At 40.5% G+C, this 20,590-nt stretch overlaps 3 protein-coding genes across 6 annotated transcripts in view; 2 read left to right on the top strand and 1 right to left on the bottom strand.

Moving 5' to 3' along the window:
* The first annotated feature begins 2,765 nt into the window (after window positions 1-2,765).
* Window positions 2,766-9,292, top strand: cnpy2 (canopy FGF signaling regulator 2). Of its 2 annotated transcripts, XM_060910571.1 has the most exons (6): window positions 2,766-2,869; window positions 3,026-3,134; window positions 6,189-6,304; window positions 6,416-6,613; window positions 6,843-6,939; window positions 8,685-9,292. In XM_060910571.1, exons 1-6 carry the CDS (start codon window positions 2,795-2,797, stop codon window positions 8,726-8,728), a joined length of 639 nt encoding a protein of 212 aa, XP_060766554.1. In that variant the 5' UTR covers window positions 2,766-2,794; the 3' UTR covers window positions 8,729-9,292. The 2 variants fall into 2 exon arrangements, with proteins under 2 accessions (XP_060766554.1, XP_060766555.1); XM_060910572.1 differs by lacking the exons at window positions 2,766-2,869; window positions 3,026-3,134 and adding an exon at window positions 3,143-5,990.
* Window positions 9,293-10,048: 756 nt separating this feature from the next.
* On the bottom strand, window positions 10,049-18,347 carry LOC132874123 (coenzyme Q-binding protein COQ10 homolog B, mitochondrial-like). The gene is made up of 5 exons (XM_060910055.1): window positions 16,972-18,347; window positions 16,176-16,322; window positions 12,994-13,186; window positions 12,333-12,434; window positions 10,049-10,798 (listed from the first exon to the last, which is right to left on the bottom strand). Exons 1-5 carry the CDS (start codon window positions 17,058-17,060, stop codon window positions 10,631-10,633), a joined length of 699 nt encoding a protein of 232 aa, XP_060766038.1. The 5' UTR covers window positions 17,061-18,347; the 3' UTR covers window positions 10,049-10,630.
* A 1,344-nt stretch (window positions 18,348-19,691) lies between these two features.
* ankrd52b (ankyrin repeat domain 52b) overlaps window positions 19,692-20,590 on the top strand; it is a 38,421-nt gene continuing 37,522 nt past the window's right edge. For all 3 annotated transcript variants that reach the window (XM_060910053.1, XM_060910054.1, XM_060910052.1), the window contains exon 1: window positions 19,692-20,125. In XM_060910053.1, coding sequence (XP_060766036.1) covers window positions 20,099-20,125 — 27 coding nt within the window. In that variant the 5' untranslated portion in view covers window positions 19,692-20,098. The remainder of the gene's footprint in view (window positions 20,126-20,590) is intronic.

Here is a 20,590-nt window from a genome sequence, read left to right as displayed (position 1 = left end):
TCTGCTCTGGAAGGATGATATACCACGCCGACAATAAGGTTGGAAAAACCTGAGGAAGACGAGCTGGTCTTAGGTATAACCAAAGAATTTCATGATCATGACGACAGATAAGTTCGTCTTCGAAAACCTTGTGCTTACAGTTGTTATCGATATCGGCACACACACCACCATGGTTGTTGGCAACTCTGTCTCTATGAATGATGGTATATCCAGGAATGCTGATGACGCTATTTGGTACTGAGTCCTTTAACCAGGTTTCGGTGAGTAATGCGATGAATATGTTATTTCGATGAATGAATTCTTGAACTTCAGTTAGCTTGGGTACAAGGGACATAACGTTCGCCAACATTACACGGAGTGCAGAATTATTAGGCAAGTTGTATTTTTGAGGATTAGTTTTATTATTGAACAACAACTATGTTCTCAATCAACCAAAAAGACTCATAAATATCAAAGCTGAATATGTATGGAAGTTAGAGTGGGGCGTTTTTAGTTTTGGCCATTTTAGGAGAATATGTATGTGTTCAGGTAACTTTCACTGTGCAGAATTATTAGGCAACTTAATAAAAACCAAATGTGTAGCCATTTCACTTATTTATTTTCACCAGGTACACTGATATGACAACTCCAGATTTGCAAATAAACATATCAGACATTCAAACACAAAACAAAAACAAATCAGTGACCAATATAGCCACCCTTCTTCATGAGGACACTCAAAAGCCTTCCATCCATAGATTCTGTCAATTTCTTTATCTGTTCACGACCAACATTGTGTGCAGCAGCAACCACGGCCTCCCAGATGCTGTTCAGAGAGGTGTACTGTTTTCCCTCTTTGTAGACCTCACGTTTTATAATGGACCACAGGTTCTCTATGGGGTTTAGGTCAGGTGAACAAGGGGGCCATGTCATTATTTTTTTCACCTTTCAGACCTTTACTGGCTAGCCACGCAGTGGAGTATTTGGACGCATGAGATGGAGCATTATCCTGCATGAAAATCATGTTCTTCTTGAAAGATGCTGACTTTTTCCTATACCACTGCTTGAAGAAGGTTTCTTCCAGGAACTGGCAGTAGGTCTGGGAGTTGAGTTTGAGTCCATCCTCAACTCGAAAAGGTCCAACAAGCTCGTCTTTGATGATACCAGCCCATAGCAGTACTCCACCTCCACCTTGCTGGCGTCTGAGTCGGAGTGGAGCTCTGTGCCCATTACTGATCCAGCCACAGGCCCATCCATCTGGCCCATCAAGAGTCACTCTCATCTCATCAGACCACAGCACCTTAGAAAAATCAGTCTTAAGATATTTCTTGGCCCAGTCTTGACATTTTATCTTGTGTGCCTTACTCAGTGGTGGTCGTTTTTCAGCCTTCCTTACCTTGGCCATGTCCCTCAGTATTGCACACCTTGTACTCTTTGACACTCCAGGAATGTTGCAACTCTGGAATGTGGCAGAACTGGATGCTAATGGCTGCTTGTTAGCTTCACGCTTGATTTTCCGCAGATCATGTGCAGTTATTTTGTGCCTTTTTTTCCCCACATGCTTCTTTCAACCCTGTTGACTATTTGCAATGAAACGCTTGATTGTTCGGTGATCACGTTTCAACATCTTCACAATTTCAAGAGTGCTGCATCCGTCTGCAAGACATCTCACAATTTTATACTTTTCAAAGTCTGTCAGATCTCTCTTCTGACCCATTTTGCCAGAGGAAAAGAGGTTGCCTAATAATTATGCACACCTGATATAGGGTGTTGATGTCATTAGACCACACCCCCTCTCATTACACAGATGCACAGCACCTGATATACTTAATTGGTAGTAGGCTTTCAAGCCTAAACAGCTTGGAGTGGGACAACATGCATTAAAAGGATGTTGTGGTCAAAATACTCACTTGCCTAATAATTCTGCACTCAGTGTAGTCTTGGGACGAAAAAACTTTATGCTGCATTTCAGATGATTCGCTGTTGGGAATAAGTTCTTCTGTTAATGATGCATTATCTTGAATATTAAATGAGACATTGTTGCTCCTAAGAAGGTCCTGGGTTCGAGCCCCGGGGCCGGCGAGGGCCTTTCTGTGTGGAGTTTGCATGTTCTCCCCGTGTCCGCGTGGGTTTCCTCCGGGTGCTCCGGTTTCCCCCACAGTCCAAAGACATGCAGGTTAGGTTAACTGGTGACTCTAAATTGAGCGTAGGTGTGAATGTGAGTGTGAATGGTTGTCTGTGTCTATGTGTCAGCCCTGTGATGACCTGGCGACTTGTCCAGGGTGAACCCCGCCTTTCGCCCGTAGTCAGCTGGGATAGGATCCAGCTCGCCTGCGACCCTGTAGAACAGGATAAAGCGGCTACAGATAATGAGATAAGATGAGATTGTTGCTCCTTAAAAGTTTATGAATGTATATGGTTAATGATTAAAAATTTTTTTTTACAAATTTTAATTTAAGATACAAATGTGTTCAGACATTTTAAGCTCTTTTTTATTTACAAATAATAATTCTACTACTACTAATAATAATAAACTTTCTTAACTGAAACTATTTCTTAACTTACTTTCAACATCAAATGTATTAAATTATCTTTTAATCTATGTATTAAATGATTTACTATAGTGCTTTTTAATCTATGCTGTTCTACTAAATATTTATTACAAGCGACCTCTGATTTTTAGAATGGCACTATATTATTATTATTATTATTATAAAGCTGTTCGGTAAAAGGCTGGTGTGTGTGGGTCCTTCAGAGGTTTTCATTCAGGCATGTGTTGGGGCAGCCCCGGGCCGCTTGGTCACGTCATCAGTTGATGTGTTATGGAGCTGCGTGGAAAAGCTGCTTCTGCATCACGGTGACTGAAAATACAATAAAGTTCAATAAAAGTGTAAGTTTTTATTTGAGGACTGGCTTTTCCAGAGAGTGTGCGTTTTGCTGTGATGTGAGTTAATGTGCTCAGGCTGTGAGATGGTGTGTGTGTGGCAGGATGGAGTGTGAGATGCTGCAGCAGGGTTTTATCTCTGGTTTGATCTGCTCTCTCCAGGTGAACATGGTGAAACTGCTGTGTTTCCTGTCTCTGTGTGCTCTGCTGTCCTTCAGCCTGGTGCTGGTGGTGCGAGGGGAGAGGCAGAGTCAGGACATCAAGTGTGGAGGTATGAGGATGAGGTTGAGGTTGGAGTGAAAGCAGGGCTGAGGGATGTTTTGTGCTGGATGAGAAATCATCACCCAAACAGTAGCATCAGATTCAAAAGACTGGGGGGGAATAAAATCTAGTACGTCAGAATATGTACGGTGGGCAGCACGGTCGCCTCACAGCAAGAAGGTTCTGGGTTCGAGCCCCGTGGCCGGCGAGGGCCTTTCTGTGTGGAGTTTGCATGTTCTCCCCGTGTCTGCGTGGGTTTCCTCCGGGTGCTCCGGTTTCCCCCACAGTCCAAAGACGTGCAGTTAGGTTAACGTGGGGCGGCCTTGAGCTGAGGTGCCCTTGAGCGAGGTACCGAACCCCTGACTGCTCCCCGGGCGCTCTGGTGTGGCTGCCCACTGCTCTGGGTGTGTGTGTGTGTGTTTTCACTGTTTCAGATGGGTTAAATGCAGAGGATGAATTTCACTGTGCTTGAAGTGTGTATGTGACGAATAAATAAAGGTTTCTTCTTCTAAAAAAGAATATAGTTTATAAAAATACTGGTGATACCTTGGATGCTTTCTTTTTTTTTTTTTAAACTTAGTTTTTATTTCAGTTTCATTCAAAAACATATATACAGAATCATCATAACTGCTGTTTTTTAATACACATGGTAACAACTATGATACAGCAAGGGAGACGGAGACTATAATGACAAAGAAAAATATAAAACAAAATAGAATAAAACAAAATAAGATAAATAAATTAATAATACAGATCGGATTGATATTGTATGGGTTCCACACTATAACAGTAAACCCATGGCAGGGCTCCAACTTCTAGTGAATATATCTTTTTGAAGTCTCAGGGAAGATATTATTTGTTCCATTTGATATATTTCCTTTATTTTTTCCATCCACATGTTGTATGTTGGAAGGTCAGGCTTCAACCACCTTACTGTAATGCATTTAATTGCTGTTGCTCGCAGTATCTATCTGTAAAATATATTTTTTGGCTCTTCCTTCGATGCCTCTTGGTAATAGAGATCTTGCAGTCATGTGACCGGAAAGTACACAACCGCCGTCTTGTCGGTCAAAAACACCGCTGAATACTGCTGCACTCGTGTACAGAATGGATCAATTTCAACCGACGGACTACACGGCTCATTTTTCTAATGAACAGATAACTAGATATATGTCTAAAATAAACAATCTACAGATTAGTGACCCTTATGGCTTTCCGGACGGAGTTTTCATGACCGGATTTTGAACTGCCAGCGGAATACCCGGACGTGTATAATTATCTCATTAACTTTCCCTCGCTGTTCAGTGGTGAAGCACTGCGTGCTTATAAATCTCTGGACAGTTATCTTTACAGAAATTCAGGATTTGTCAGCGACTCAGATGTGGCATCTTGTAAACAAGAATCCTCATTGGATGGGTAAGTCACTTAAGTATTACTAGTACTGATACTAGATGCACTGACCAGCCGATTATAGAATAGAATAAGGTAATTCCAAATCGTCCGTCTTGTTTACATGGATCTGGCGTTGGAGAGGTAGAGGCTTAGCAGTGGAGATTTGAGTGGCTGTTTTCTGAGCTTAGTCAACAGGTCGGCTCTGCAGCCTCGCTTTTGCTTCCGCTCCCGGCACCGCCTCCTTCGCTTTGCTTCCGATAACAATCCACGGAGACCCCGCTGGTCTCGCTATCTCGTCCGGAATGTTTTTTTTTTTTTTCTCGTCTGGAATGTTGTGCATGCGATGGAAATCACTACAAACCGTCATTTTCTGCTGGAAACCAATGTCCAGTAAGTCCATACGGTTGTAGTGGATATTGAAGTCCGGTACAGACGAACAACACGCAAAAATACACACAAAAAACATAAAAAACGTGCACAGGTAGGGAGAGCTTGTAGCCGCAGCCGTTGTAGTAGAATTGTATATAGTAGGGTTTTCCAGAAGAAAAGGTAGAAGTAAAAGCAGAAGTAGAACCAGAAGTAGAAGGCGGAATATGGCGTTTGACCGACAAGATGGCGTCTGTCACAATCTGGATCGGCTGTGACGTCACATGCAAGTGCTCCATAGACCTAGTAGAGCCACCATTGGGTCCATTGTAATATTTCCACCAAATACTTTATTAAGTGTTTCAAACACTTCCTCCCAGAACGTTTCCAGTTTTGGGCATAACCAAAGTATGTGGATCTGATACCTTGGATGCTTTCAGAAAAGTCCAGATGTTCTTCAGAAACTGGTTTAATGCCTCGATATCAGACACAAAGTCCCCCAGGTCAATAATCCGCATCATGAGTGCTATATGAGCAGCACAGAGAGGAAAGCCTGCAGGAGTGGGTTTATATCTCATCCTTGGCTGCTTTTCCTTATTTTCCTCAAAATTTAATCAGATATAACTTCAATTTAAAAAATAATAATAGTAATAATTAGTGACTAATCAGCAACACATCATTCTCAAATATCATTAATTTGCTCCGTTGACTTTTCCAAAATAATGTTTGTATCTGGATTAAATTATTTAATAATAATTTTAGAGACCATTTGTTTATCACGTACTCCTTTGCTTTATTCCACAGCGTTCTTAGTTCTGGACTCTGATTGGTCAGAAGGTGTTGATTAATTCTCTATAACAGCAGATCTGACAGTAGTGCAGGTCTATATTAATGCACTTGTTCGAATGCATTATTGTTTCATGTAGTCAGTGATGTGGTGAAGTTTTCTGTGAGGAGAAATGTGTTTATTTCTGTGTAACAGTCAGAAATGAAGCTGTAACTTAAATTTTTCCAACAGAGGAGTTTACACTGCTTGTGGTTTTTGGTAACATGACAAACTGCATTTGTTCTTTTTTTATTAGCTTCAAGAGAGAAAAAAGTGATGCTGGTGAGGGAAAAACTGTTTGTAATAGATTATATTTTCATAATAATAATAATGTAATTGGCAAATTGCTGTGGTGTAAGAGAAATAAAATTCACATGTGGGGACGCTGTAATTGGAAAATAATCAACTATCACTCAGTGTGTTTCTCTTAGGTTTTGATACATGAAAAAAAAACTTTTTTGTGTGTGTGCGCATTAACAGCATGCAGAGCATTGGTGGATGAGATGGAATGGGCCATCGCCCAGGTCGACCCCAAGAAAATGATCAAAACTGGTTCATTCAGGATCAATCCCGACGGCAGCCAGTCAACTAAAGACGTAAATCTGTTTTTCTTTCTTCCGCTCTGTTTAGTTTTTGTCCTTCACCTCACCTTGTCTCATCTCTCTGTGTGTGTGTGTATCAGCTTTAATGTGTGTGTTTTATTTCAGGTTCCGTTTGCGCGTTCAGAAGGCCATCTCCTCGAGCTGATGGAGGGTGTGTGTGAGAAGATGAAGGATTACGGTGAAACCTTGGATCCTGCTACGAATCGTAAGACATACACGAGGTTCATGGCACGTGAAGGCAGCCCCGCCGACATTACTAACGTCTCGTACGATTCGAGAGTCACGGCCAGCTTAAAGTTCGCTGTAAGTTTGTCTGTTTTGATGGGTTTCTTTGAGCTCGACATCAACAAAGCACTGATCTTATGTCCTTCAGTAGAACTTGTTTTATTCACATTTCTGTTTATAATCGTAATTTAGCAGCTGTTCTCACTAAATATCAATCTGTGTTAATTACAGTGACTGTGTTTAGTGTTTAAAAAAAAAAAATCAGTGCACCAGTAAACGTAGTCAGTGTGTGTGTGTGACCCTGCAGTGTGAAATGATCGTGGAGCAGAACGAGGATGAAATCATTGAATTCTTCGCTCATGAAACGGACAACGTTAAAGACAAACTCTGCAGCAAGAGAACAGGTCAGAACTTCTTACTGCACCTTTAATCATTTTTCTTCTGTTCACACACTTTCTTTACCGTCGGGATTTTACATGCCATTTTAAACTTTTTTACATGAAGAGATGTAGTGAAAGTCTCCGTCTCATTTGTAATGATTTTACCAAAGATCGGATTCAGATCGGATATGCAAAAATTTGTATTTGGACTGGCGGTGAGAGTCCAGCCTTCTTAACTTCAAAAAGAGAGGAGAAAGATTGTGCTTTTTGAAGTTAATAAGGTAACATGTCTCAGAACACGTCCAGTAAAAGTTTCTGAACTTTCCAAGACTTCAGCAAACACACACTGAAATCAGATTGATAAAATAATATGAGGTGGCTGGGATGGTTGTGAACTATAAACAGCAGATAGACGTTTGTTGTTTTGAGACGTGTACACTGTGTTCTGGAGCGTTCTGTCTCTCTCTCTCTCTCTCAGGACATGTGTTGGTCCCCAGTGTGGAACATGTCTCAGTGATGTAGCGCTGCTTCAGCGTCGTGGTGAAAATGATCAGTTTAGCACAATGTTTATTTTCATTTCTTAAGTGCTTGCCCAAATCAGTTTAAAATATAGACATGATGTGCTCCTGATGCGTTTTTAAAACATAAATTGTGATTAAAAAGGATGAGCTTAAACCTCAGACTACAGAAAATGGAAAGGAAAAATTAGTGAGGAATTTGTAGATAAACCCTTCCTCGTTTCGAGATCTGATCCGATCCCTGACGTGTGTGTGTGTGTGTAAGAGAGACAGGAGGACATCTCTGCTTTCAATACAGCGCAGAATTAATGCTACTGTTTTGAGAAAATATATTCAGTATCAGATAACGATCATCATGTTTATACACACGCCTCTGAGTAAACGCGCCGACTTAATATTCACTCCGTTTACACACTTGAGTGTGTCGAACAGCTGTGAGTGGAGCAGCTGTCGCTTCGGTGTGATCAGCACCATGTGCATAATGGCTTTGTGTCATTTTGACACTTGTTCGATAGTTAGGTTTTCGCTTGTTGGGTTAGCTTTCGTTTGCTGTGTTGGCTTTTGTTTAGAGCGGTTTGTTTAGTTTAGTTTCTTTGGTTGGCTTTCTTTCATTGAATTGGTTCCTGTTGATTGGGTTCAGTGGGTCGGTTTGTGTTTAACGGGTCAGTATTTGCCACCCACGGGTCGACTTGTTCAGTCGGTTGTTTTTGTTTTATTTGCAGCGCTGGTTTTCTCTTGTAGGGTTCAGTTCAGTTGTGATTGATTTGATTTGCCTTTCGTTCACTTGCTTGTTTAGTCAGATTTAATTTAATGGCGAGGCTTTGGTTCACTTGGGTGACTCATTCTCTGGATCAGCTTTTGTTTGCTTGGTTGACTTTCGCTCACTTTCACACTCAGGGTCGTCTGTTCGTTTGATTCACTTTTGTTTCTACCATTTTAGCAGGAATGGTTTTGAGAAAATGTGGGCGAGACGTGTAATTTACACCTTGTGATTGATTTGCTTGACTGAGGGTGGAGTTTATACAAACTCTGCCTAAGATTAGCCCCGCCCACTTCATAAAGTGGAAGCGGTTCATGTAGCTGTTATAAGGTCACCAGTGATTCAGGGTGGGCCCCCCCCGGATTGTGTCCACAAGAACAACATGAACTGAATGAGAACAAAATTACAGCTTTAACTGTGATTTTCTCTGAGACTCATAGTTCTGATGTGAACAAAAATGTGGTCTAATTTAATGTCTATTCTGTTTGCAGATCTGTGTGACCACGCGCTGAAGATACCTCACGATGAGCTTTAACATCACACTCAGTGATATTTGAAGATCACATCACATGCAGTGGGATTACATTTGAGCTTGTAGCACAGATTAAACGGAGACATTTCAGATTTAATTGGAACAGGCTTCAGATATTCACTTGATGTATCTGATTTTGTGGAGTGTGTGTGTGTGTGTGTTCAGCTTCAGCATTGTAAACGCACAGCTCACACTGATGCTGGTCTGATCATGATGCTGAAACTGCCTTGAGGAGAACATGTGACCATCCACACACAGTTTACGCGCGTGTGTGTTTGTGTCATGAGCCACAAAGCCGTCCTGAGGAATTCCTTCTGTCTGATCGACTGTCTGTTTTTCTGTCCAGTTGTCTAACAGCATTAAAATAGTCATCATATGCAGGATGTAAAACTCATGTTTTGGTTTTATTTTTATTCCGTTATTTAAGGTCACTCATGTCTCCGTCCCTGTTTTGTGACACTTTTTTCCCATCTGGAGCCACAAATTTTGTATAAATTAATGCTCTTGTGTTTCCTGTCTGACCTTTCTGTCACTTGTCTTTTTTGATAAACATGTTTTCACAAAGAACAGTTTGAGTCTTTACTGCCTTTCACAGATTTTCAAGAACATCTTTTGCATTTTTAAAAAATTAGCTGCTGATCTCCATCAACACTGGTGTCAGGGTTGACTTGGGGAGGAAAAAATAAAAAGTGACGTCAGTGTTTTCTCAGAGAAATCTAACAAAAGCTGAATATGTTGCATGTAACCTTATCGAATCAATGCTTTTATTCATTTAATGTTCTTGAAACGGGCTGCACGGTGGTGTAGTGGTTAGCGCTGTCGCCTCACAGCAAGAAGGTCCGGGTTCGAGCCCCGGGGCCGGCGAGGGCCTTTCTGTGTGGAGTTTGCATGTTCTCCCCGTGTCCGCGTGGGTTTCCTCCGGGTGCTCCGGTTTCCCCCACAGTCCAAAGACATGCAGGTTAGGTTAACTGGTGACTCTAAATTGAGCGTAGGTGTGAATGTGAGTGTGAATGGTTGTCTGTGTCTATGTGTCAGCCCTGTGATGACCTGGCGACTTGTCCAGGGTGAACCCCGCCTTTCACCCGTAGTCAGCTGGGATAGGATCCAGCTCGCCTGCGACCCTGTAGAACAGGATAAAGCGGCTTCAGATGATGAGATGAGATGTTCTCGAAACGTGATGCAAACAGCCACATTAGGAAAAAGTTTGTAGTTCATAATATGGAAACTATTTCTGATGTAACGAGACTGATCAGAAGCACAGAATGAGTTCATTGAAATCAAAGTTAATATAGATTTATTTATTTATTTATAAATAATGGGTTTTTTTTATTTTAAATATATAGACCAGGGCTGGGTGCTATGATGACATGACTATCAGTATCGTGATAAATAACATGATGCCATACGATACACCGTTCCATCTCCAGTGATGTGTGCTCTGCATTGCAAAAATCTCAAGTACGGTGATATGGTGCGTTCGCCATATTGCCTGCTTTCTCAGTCAGGCTGAGAGTGAAACTGGAACAAAATCTTTATTCTTCCAATTCCAGCAAACTGCACTTTACAGTAACTACAGCATTCGACTGTTTAACAGTTTGGTGCAATAAATAATCCAGGATGGAACGTAACATTATTGGCGTTAAAACAAGTCTTATCAAGTCTACTGTGATAGAATGCTCGCTGCTTCAGAATTAACCCCCAAATTATTTTAATTACTATTTTAACAAATCATGAATTTTCTGCCTGAGAAGAGGTTTAGAAAACTCAGAACCCTGCCCTCCAGCTCAAACGTTCTTGCTCTCCGATACAATGTTTCCGTGTCAAGACCTAAAAAGGTAGTGATGTCCATACAGAACAAAAAATAAACTCGTCTCTCGTGTGTGTGGCATGCTCGCTGCTGCCGTTTCATGTCTGATGCACTTCATGGAACATGAGTTCTCTGGGGATGCGAGTTTCAGGGCCGTAGAGTTTCCCGGCTCGGCTCCTGAACGCTGCCACCATCTGCTTCACCACCTCATCGAAGAACATGGTGGCGAGCTGCGAGTGCAGAACCGAGCGGAACTCGAATGAGATCTAGACAAGGGGAAAGAAAAAGAAAATTCATTCTACAAGTTTGATTTAAGAATTAAATACTCTTAAATCACACAACTTGCCTAATATTGTATGCATTAGCATTTGCAATACTCTCATCTGGTAAATGGAATTATGGGATATGTCCAAAATGGCGCAAATGCGAATATAATAACGACCCTTAATTAAACACAACAGTCCTTATGAGTCTTTATGCTGCTTTCCCAACAGGACACACTTTAAAATGTTGCCGATCTTGGAGATGAAGTGTACTGTACAGGTAGTTACCATGGTAATAGTACGGGAGTATAAAGATGGCTACGGTGACTGGAAGTAACTGCATTAAAGTCAATCAACAATTACGTAACCATTTAATTTATGTTAATTAAGACTGACTTCAGATGAGCAGTTTTTACAGTTACAGTAGCAGGTTAATTTGACGTAGTGTCACAAAATTAAGATAAAATATAAAGTTAACTCTTCATGTTGTACAGATTATATTTTTGTGATGTAGTAGATTAAAAGGCAGTCGCATTTACACATGCAAAAAAAACCAAACTCAGGTTTATTTCCAGTCATCGCTGTTTAACATATGATTAATTATACATGATTATTTGTAAACTTGATTTAAACTTGTTACACTGTTTGAAAGTGTTGGTGCTACAAAAAAGTAATTAAACAGCTTGAAAATGGACCAAATCACGGACATTATTATTATAATACTCATCAGGATTGTATGAATATGCAAATAAGGAACACTCCCTCATCCCAAACCCAGGATGATGATTGGCTCTTATATTTTATGATGCAATAACACTTTGATACCAAGTGTTCATCATCGCTACATATTCCATTCAGATTTCCTTTAATTCATTTTAAAATAATTTAATTATAAAATATTGGTTTTATAAAGTCTGAAGTGACTGGAGTTTCCATCCATTCACACCTTTCGGTTACACTACCGTTCAAAAATTTGGGGTCACCCAGACAATTTTGTGTTTTCCATGAAAAGTCACACTTTTATTTCCCACCATAAGTTGTAAAATGAATAGAAAATATAGTCGAGACATTTTTCTGGCCATTTTGAGCATTTAATCGACCCCACAAATGTGATGCTCCAGAAACTCAATCTGCTCAAAGGAAGGTCAGTTTTATAGCTTCTCTAAAGAGCTCAACTGTTTTCAGCTGTGCTAACATGATTGTACAAGGGTTTTCTAATCATCCATTAGCCTTCTGAGGCAATGAGCAAACACATTGTACCATTAGAACACTGGAGTGAGAGTTGCTGGAAATGGGCCTCTATACACCTATGGAGATATTGCACCAAAAACCAGACATTTGCAGCTAGAATAGTCATTTACCACATTAGCAATGTATAGAGTGGATTTCTGATTAGTTTAAAGTGATCTTCATTGAAAAGAACAGTGCTTTTCTTTCAAAAATAAGGACATTTCAAAGTGACCCCAAACTTTTGAATGGTAGTGTACGTTCACGATGCTGTGTATCGGTGCACCAGCTCAAATCAGAAGGCACTTACAGAAAAATCCACTGTGCAGGTCCTGGGATATCCGGGAATGCCTGGGCTGAACCGCCATATCGTCTCTAAGTGATTGAAAAGTTTTCCATCTGAACAAACGGCCTGGAGAGAGAAACATGAACGGAGCGTGCTTCAGAAAACTGCACTCACTTACCGAAAAATGCTAAGAATGACCAAAATCAAGAAGTGTCAAAGACATGACAACTTGGGGGGGTGTTTCAGTTCTGTTTCTAACACACCCTCATCATGGGCGTGGATACCGTTCCATTCCTCTGTTTCTAACTTCTGTTCGAAATTTTTATGATATGATGCAATTTAATTTCTGGTTATGAAACAAAATGGTGGATAAAGTGCTACTTTAACATCACGGCTGATGCCTTTCCATTGCTAGATAATTACTAAGATTAAGTTTTTGTAAAGATAGATTAAGTTTATTTATTTATGTGATAATTTTACGATTTTTAAGGTCAGATGAAGATACAGGAACTTCAAAATGGCTTCATGTGCACCTCTGGAGAACAACCTGCTGTTCCACTTGTTTGTGAACACTCGTGATTTGAGTCGTGACTGGAGTCAACGAGGGTGTGTTACAAACAGTTTAGAAAATTAGGAAACTGATAAAAGTCAGTACTTAGATATGCTTTTGATTGTGTGAACATACTTTGACGAGATGCGGGCGAACTTGGGTGATCATGGACGTGTACCTCTCCACCACTGGAGGAAACCCCACCTCCAGCTGTGCTTTAGCATGGCCCGCTCTCTTCACTACGGTCTGGGACTTTTTACACCACGGAACAAAGTGTTTGTAATCGTCGACGTTGGCTACGACGTCATACATCTCCTGCATCGAGTATCTTAATCAGGAAAATAAACAACAGTCAAATACTCAAGACTGAAAAAAAACATGATGGGTAATACTTATGAATGTGAAAAATGACAAGATGAATTATGAATAATATGACTGGAAGTGTGGTAAAAACATGGCAAGGATAAGAATAACAATCTGTATATTGCGCTACAAAATACCTACACATCTTGAAAACTGTCTCATTTGAGAGTGATATTTGGAGAACAGAATTATGGGATTGTTCTCGAATAAATTTGTCCAAAATAAGGACTTGTAGAAGAGAAACTTTACCACAAAGTGCAAACAATAGCCTAGATCTGAACTGAACGCAGAGGAAGGGTCAATTTTTTTCAAAGATAGTGGTAATAATGTTGGGCCTTAGTTATTTATATTGTTTTAGAGTTGTGTGTAAATGATTTAATGGCCAAACCAAACAAAAAAATCCCCAGCAGATTTACAAAAGTTTCGTTTTTTCGTTTTCATGTGTGCATCTTGAAAAATGCCAATCTGCTGTAAATGACCAAGTGTGTTGATATTTATTCACGCCTACAAAACTCCATAAAAGGCAAAGCTCAGAGAGCTGAAAATGACAAAATGGTGACTAAGTGCGTGCACTAAGGCTTCCAGTATTACAACACTATTGCTCCATTACTTTTGTCCTTATTGAACAGCGAGTTGTAGTCAAACAGTCGAGGTTCACATTACTGTGTATCCTTATATGGAAAATTTATACAAACTCAGGAGTGAAGCATAGGACACAAACTATTTTTTTCCAACTAAAAGGATTTTCATGAACACTGACGTTTCTTGTGTAAATGCTCCTCCAAACATTTACACATTAATTTGTTCAAATCCAGTTTCATTGATAATCCCATTGTGTGTTAAAAATTATAATATATTGTATGACTGATTATCAGCACGTACCTATGCTTTGTAAATTAAACTAGACTGCATTTCCACAGAGAAAATGCAAAGTGTGCTTGCTGAGCTGTAGCAGAACAGCTATCATGCTAGCATGCTAAAAGCTAGCATGCCAACATGCTAATGCCAACATGCTAATGCCAACATGTTAACAACTAGCATGCTAACAGTTAGCATACTAACATGCTAACAGCATACTAACATGCTAAAAGTTAGCATGGTAACATGTTAATGCTAACATGCTAATAGATAACATGCTAACATGCTATTTGTTAAAATTCTAACACTTTAAGGCTAATATGCTGATAGCTGGGCGGCACGGTGGTGTAGTGGTTAGCGCTGTCACCTCACAGCAAGAAGGTCCGGGTTCGAGCCCCGTGGCCGGCGAGGGCCTTTCTGTGTGGAGTTTGCATGTTCTCCCCGTGTCCGCGTGGGTTTCCTCCGGGTGCTCCGGTTTCCCCCACAGTCCAAAGACATGCAGGTTAGGTTAACTGGTGACTCTAAATTGAGCGTAGGTGTGAATGTGAGTGTGAATGGTTGTCTGTGTCTATGTGTCAGCCCTGTGATGACCTGGCGACTTGTCCAGGGTGAACCCCGCCTTTCGCCCGTAGTCAACTGGGATAGGCTGCAGCTCGCCTGCGACCCTGTAGAACAGGATAAAGTGGCTACAGATAATGAGATGAGATGAGATGAGATGCTGATAGCTAACAGCTAACAGGCTAACATGCTAATGGCTAGTATGTTAACTTTTAGCATGCTAACACGCTGAGGGTGACATGCTAACAGCTAACAGTTAGCATGTTAACATGCTCAGGCGAACTCGCTAACAGCAAACATGCGAACTCTGCATGCTACCATGCTAATCCTAACATGTTAACAGCTCTCATGATAACATGCTCATGGCGAACATGCTAACAACTTGCGAGCTAACAGCAGGCATGATATCGTAATGGGTAACATGCTAACAGCTAGCATGGTAACATGTGAACGCTTATATGCTAATTGCTATCGTGTGTGCGTGTAAGTATTCCTAATAAAGTGGCCATTGAGTTGAAGTTGATTTGCTGTCAAAGTCTCAGATGAGCAGATCCTTGCCAAATGCATCATCACCTACGGGGGAAGGGAGGAACGACTCAGTCAAGCCTCCACTGATTAGCGGCAAAATGGAGAAAAAATGGACGGATGAAAGGCGAGAGAAAGCCGAGTGCGGGTCAGAACCGATATCATGTGTGTGATGGTGATTTGGCCTGAGGTGCCGTATGAAGTTTGGTGGATGTGTGCTGAAGTGTTACTGAGCAAAACTCCATTCATTTGAATGGGGCCAAAAATCAATGGAAGCCTATGGAGGTAAAAAGAGATGCGTGAAAACCAAGGAAAAGACGAGTGCAGGTCTCAGATGAGGGGATGGATCTGCGCGGGGACTTGGCCTGAGGCATCAAGTGAAGTTTCTTGAAGTTTGGTCACTTGGTTAAAAAAATTGATGGAGAGTGAAAGTTTTTATCCTCAAACACCATTCATTAGTGTGCTTGCTCAAGCACACAGCAGCCGAAGGCCAAAGGCAAGCACACTATCGTTCTTCTTAAGTTTACTTATTCTGCGATGGAGCATGTCCGAGTAGGACGATTCGATTCATGAGCCCTATTCATTCTCTATGGGAAAAAAAACAAAAGAAAAATGACAAGAACAAGAGAACGGGCGCGTTGATCCAAAAGCTGTATACAAGCACACTACACCACTTCGGGCCAGACGTCTCAGAGTTGGAACAGTGTCTCTATCTCAAACGCCCTCGGAGGAGTAGTGGATCCAAAAAACGTGTTGGAATAAGGCAGAATAAGTAAACTTAAGAAGAACAATAGTGTGCTTGCCTTTGGCCTTCGGCTGCTCTGTGCCTGAGCAAGCACACTAATAAATACATTTCAGTGCTTTTGTGAAAGCACTGAAACGACAATGTGATGAAGAACGAAGGTGTGCATGTGCATTCAAACACCACTGATCAAAAGAATAACCAAGGATTAGTTTATACAGAGTGTGATGGGTGATGTAATATAAATATCATGAGATATAATCGATCAGACCCCATGATGCGTCGCTCTGAGTACTGCTTCCTCTTGTTTGGGAGGCTGATGAAACTTCGAGTGAGAGCTGCTGAGGTTGTCGTTTGGTTCCAGCACTGCGTCCAGTGTTGAGGTTTCCTCAGTAAGACTGCACACACTGTGAGATACCTGTGAAGGAAGTGAAAATTGTCATCCACATGGTGTACAAAGTATTAGTTCTGATATATGTTCATAAACAGAATGGGATTGTTGAACAAATATATTTAATTTAATCTCGAAATTAATGGTTCCAGCTACTACTGACAAAGTTGTTATAGCTATTATTGAGCGATTATTATAAATATAACTGATGCACTATATTATTGTTACAATTATTATAATATTACATAAATTTGAATTTATTTAGCTCTATATCGATCAGTATTACTAATGTTATAGTCGTTATTAAGTTATTGTAATTCTAATAATATTAACTGATTAATACATTTAAATTAAATAGGTTACACTGATGTATGTCTTATAAGAAGTTGTTTATTAATAAATCTAAAGCTAAGGCACAAATAATAAATAATGCCAATTTTACCCGAACCTCAGTTTGAATAAAACTACACAAAGTTTTGAATCTGTATTTTAACTCCATGTAAATGATTTTCATTCTATAGTTGGACACAACATTCGATCAGAATTTTTTAAAAAACTTGTGGGATAAAAGGTGTGTTTTCTTTAATAGATTTATTATTATTATTATTATTATTATTAGTTGCCCCCACTTAACCCATGGAATGAATTCAGTGCGCATGCGCAGCTCTTCGCTCACCTGACGCGCGCGCTGGATTCTCGCAGTGCCGCTCGGAAACCCAATGCCGCTCGGCTGCACGACCTGCGCGCGCTCATCCAACCTGCCATTTAATAACGCTCCCCGTTTCTAAACCGAACAATCACTGACAAACAGTTACTGCAAGCTAACCGGCTAATTAATCTCAATAAACCATGGCATCAGAGCTCCTTGACTGTCATTGCAGAGTACAACGAATCTGGTTCACAGTCTCAGACTCGGAGCGGCTGGCCAATAGGGGGCGCTGTGGCGCCACGCCCCCTTCCAATTATCCAGATGACGTGATATTAAACATAAATTAATGAAGCAAAAGTATTTATTCAGTCAAAATTGTTTACTCATCCTACTTAAGCATGTATCCATCTAAATATTTTAACCCGTTTTTAAACTGCATTTATTTAAATTTTATGTGAACACCAATACTTCCGGTATACTTCCGCCCTTCGGGGCACCGGCTGAATGAGTGTGTATGTGGCTACACAAACTTTTAAAGATCAGGTGACCTGAGGCTGCGTTTTTATTGGCGGATTCAAGATTTGGCCCTGGACTCGCCTTCTTTTTTAGCAGCCAATTGGAATTGTTTTTAAGTTTTATTCTTCACGTGATTGGATAGTTTTCTACGGGCCTTCATATTTACTGCTGTTCGTTAGAGCGGAGCTTTCACAAGGTGGCGAGTTCGAGTGGATCCGCTGAGAAAGCGGGTTCTGTTATTTCTTTACAGAAACATCATTTTACAAGGAGTACATGAAAACTAAACAGAATGTCTCGGAGCGCAGAAGCGCGTGAGTGAGAGTTCTCAGTGCGGCAGACGCGAACGGATGTCACAGGCAGCAAAATATTTTATTAATTACATTGACAGTCAACAAATGAAAAAAAGAGTTATCAGCATGGTGAAAACGATCATAGTTTTTGCGATTTCTTCAGGGAACTGGTTTATCTTTTTTTAAAAAAAGCTCACAGAATGTTTTCTACTGCCAGATTTTCCACACTGTTATAACACGGATTCACTCACAACACGGTCGGATTCTTTGGCTCCCAACGACCATGTTATAGCCGCTTTAAAAGTGACGTTTCGCCGCTGCTACCTAAAGTCATAGCGGGCTCGCGGTCAGCGACCGGCTGAGGTACCGCAGTGCTAACCGCTAGCAAGCTAACGGGGTCGTGCCGAATAAACTCTCCGCTGATTAAAGATCTGAAATAGTTTGTATTCTCGCATAAAGACGACGTTTAAACCGTATTTTACCCAACAACCGCGTTTTCAAACTTGTCAACTGTATCTCACGGCACTAAAAACGAAAGAAAAACAGTCAGAAAATGAAGAACACATTCATTTGACAGCGGAATGTTATCAGCAAGAGGCGTCATGACCCGGGTTGCCAAATTGAACCAAGAAACCCAGCCTAATAATTGCGTAACATCTCCAAATATATACAAAATCACGTAAAATAAAAAGTTAATGTTTGGATTAATAGGTATATAAAAGATGTAGACATGTTTGGAGTACATATTGCATTTAAGTAAGAATAATTATGAGCTTAAAAGTAAAATATTAATTTGTGAAGAGTCTGGATAATGGGTAGTGCAGAGCCGAAGGTTGCCAGATATTACATAAAGAGGTATTCCATTCATACAAATACAGAGGAAAATTACAACCAATGGGCTCTGAGGAATCATTAAAAAAACGTGTGCAGTGTTTGCTTTGTTCTACTGATGTTTGCTCTTTATATACTCAAATATCTACATGAGCATACATGATAGATATGTTATTATACATACACATATTATGCATTATCAATGTACACTCACCTGGCCACTTTATCAGGAACACTCATACATCCACCTGCTGTTTTATGCAGTTATCCAATCAGCCAATCCCTTGACAGCAGCACAATGCATAAAATATAAAATCCCACAGATACAAATCAAGAGCTTCAGTTAATGTTCACAATGTTCAAACATCAGAATGGGAAAAACTGTGATCTCAAAGTGTGACTTACTTTCACTGTGGTATGGGTGTTGGTTTGAGTATTTCAGAAACTGCTGATCTCCTGGGGTTTTCACACACAAAAGTCTCTAGAGTTTACACAGAATGGTGCAGAAAACAAAAAACATCGAGTGAGTGAGCGACAGTTCTGTGGGTGGAAACAAACCCAAGAGAGGGTCAGAGGAACATGGACAGATTGGTTCGAGCTTTTTTTTTTGGCCAGGAAGGATATAGTAACTCATATAATCACTCTTTACAACCGTGGTGAGCAGAAAAGCATCTCAGCATGCAACAGCAGAAAGAAGAACACACTGGGTTCCACTCCTGCAGCCAAGAACAGGGATCTTAGAATCAACAACAAGTTCCTATTAAAGTGGTTTTGTGTAGCCAAACTCCCTCTCATTCCAAAACCATGAGTTGTTTTTTACTGTTACTGTTATGGTAAACTCCACTTTTCTGGGAAGGCTTTCCACGAGATTTTGTGCCTGTTTGTGTTCATTCAGCTACAGGAGCATGGGGTCCACAAACATTTGGTCATATAGTAGTTTAGTATATCATTAATTTTACTGTATTTTACATGTTTTATTAGGTAGGCGGTCCCGGGTGTGTGTGTGTGTGTGAGAGAGAGAGAGAGATGAACTGATTCTGGAGAGAGATAAAGAGATATGAACTGATTCTGGAGAGAGAGAGAGAGAGAGAGAGAGAGATGAACTGATTCTGGAGAGAGAGATGAACTGATTCTGGAGAGAGAGAGAGAGAGATGAACTGATTCTGTAGAGAGAGAGAGAGATGAACTGATTCTGGAGAGAGATAAAGAGAGATGAACTGATTCTGGAGAGAGAGAGAGATGAACTGATTCTGTAGAGAGAGAGATGAACTGATTCTGGAGAGAGAGAGAGAGAGAGAGAGAGAGAGAGAGATGAACTGATTCTGGAGAGAGAGAGAGAGAGAGAGAGAGATGAACTGATACTGGAGAGAGAGAGAGAGAGAGAGAGATGAACTGATTCTGGAGAGAGAGAGAGAGAGAGAGATGAACTGATTCTGGAGAGAGAGAGAGAGAGAGAGATGAACTGATTCTGGAGAGAGAGAGATGAACTGATTCTGGAGAGAGAGAGAGAGAGAGAGATGGGGATTTTAAACATCACACAGCAGGTACGGAATAAAACACTAAATAAACATTTAACAAACATCAGCACTTCTTTAGCTGAGCTATCGGTTAGCATTTAGCTTCACTATTACACAACTAGTGGCCTGTAATCCAGACTTCACCAGATCTTTATATTATTTCCTTCTCATTTCTTAAAAACGGACTCTGTTTATCGTGCAGCTCTTTAGCTGTTTATTTAAACAAACGACGCAAATAATGCGAACACTTTTGGTGAAAGCTGTGCAGTTAGGCTAGGCTAGCTAAACAGCTAATGTTCCTGTATGTACATATACTGTATAACGTTAGCTAGCTGTGTTAGCTAACCATTAGCAGATGAAAGCTAACGCTATGTTATTATTAATGCTATTATTATGTTATAAATATATGACGTTCCTGTGCAATATTTATTTCAGTTTCTAAATTGTGCCGTTTAAATGATCGGCAAAAATATTAAAACACGAAACTAACAT

Source organism: Neoarius graeffei, chromosome 26, assembly GCF_027579695.1.
Source record: "Neoarius graeffei isolate fNeoGra1 chromosome 26, fNeoGra1.pri, whole genome shotgun sequence".
In the NCBI taxonomy this organism is placed as follows: Eukaryota; Metazoa; Chordata; class Actinopteri; order Siluriformes; family Ariidae; genus Neoarius; species Neoarius graeffei.
This window is presented reverse-complemented; position numbering and strand designations above follow the sequence as displayed.

Bases quoted from the DNA above. Each gene is read 5' to 3' on its own strand.
- cnpy2 (XM_060910571.1), top strand. From the start codon at position 2,795: ATGTGTTATGGAGCTGCGTGGAAAAGCTGCTTCTGCATCACGGTGACT. The intron at 3,135-6,188 runs GTATGAGGATGA...GCGCATTAACAG, and splicing joins TCAGGACATCAAGTGTGGAG to CATGCAGAGCATTGGTGGAT. The intron at 6,940-8,684 runs GTCAGAACTTCT...TTCTGTTTGCAG, and splicing joins ACTCTGCAGCAAGAGAACAG to ATCTGTGTGACCACGCGCTG.
- LOC132874123 (XM_060910055.1), bottom strand. From the start codon at position 17,060: ATGGCAGGTTGGATGAGCGCGCGCAGGTCGTGCAGCCGAGCGGCATTG. The intron at 13,187-16,175 runs GTCTGATCGATT...TTCCTGATTAAG, and splicing joins TCAGAGCGACGCATCATGGG to ATACTCGATGCAGGAGATGT. The intron at 12,435-12,993 runs GTATGTTCACAC...TTCTCTCTCCAG, and splicing joins TTCGCCCGCATCTCGTCAAA to GCCGTTTGTTCAGATGGAAA.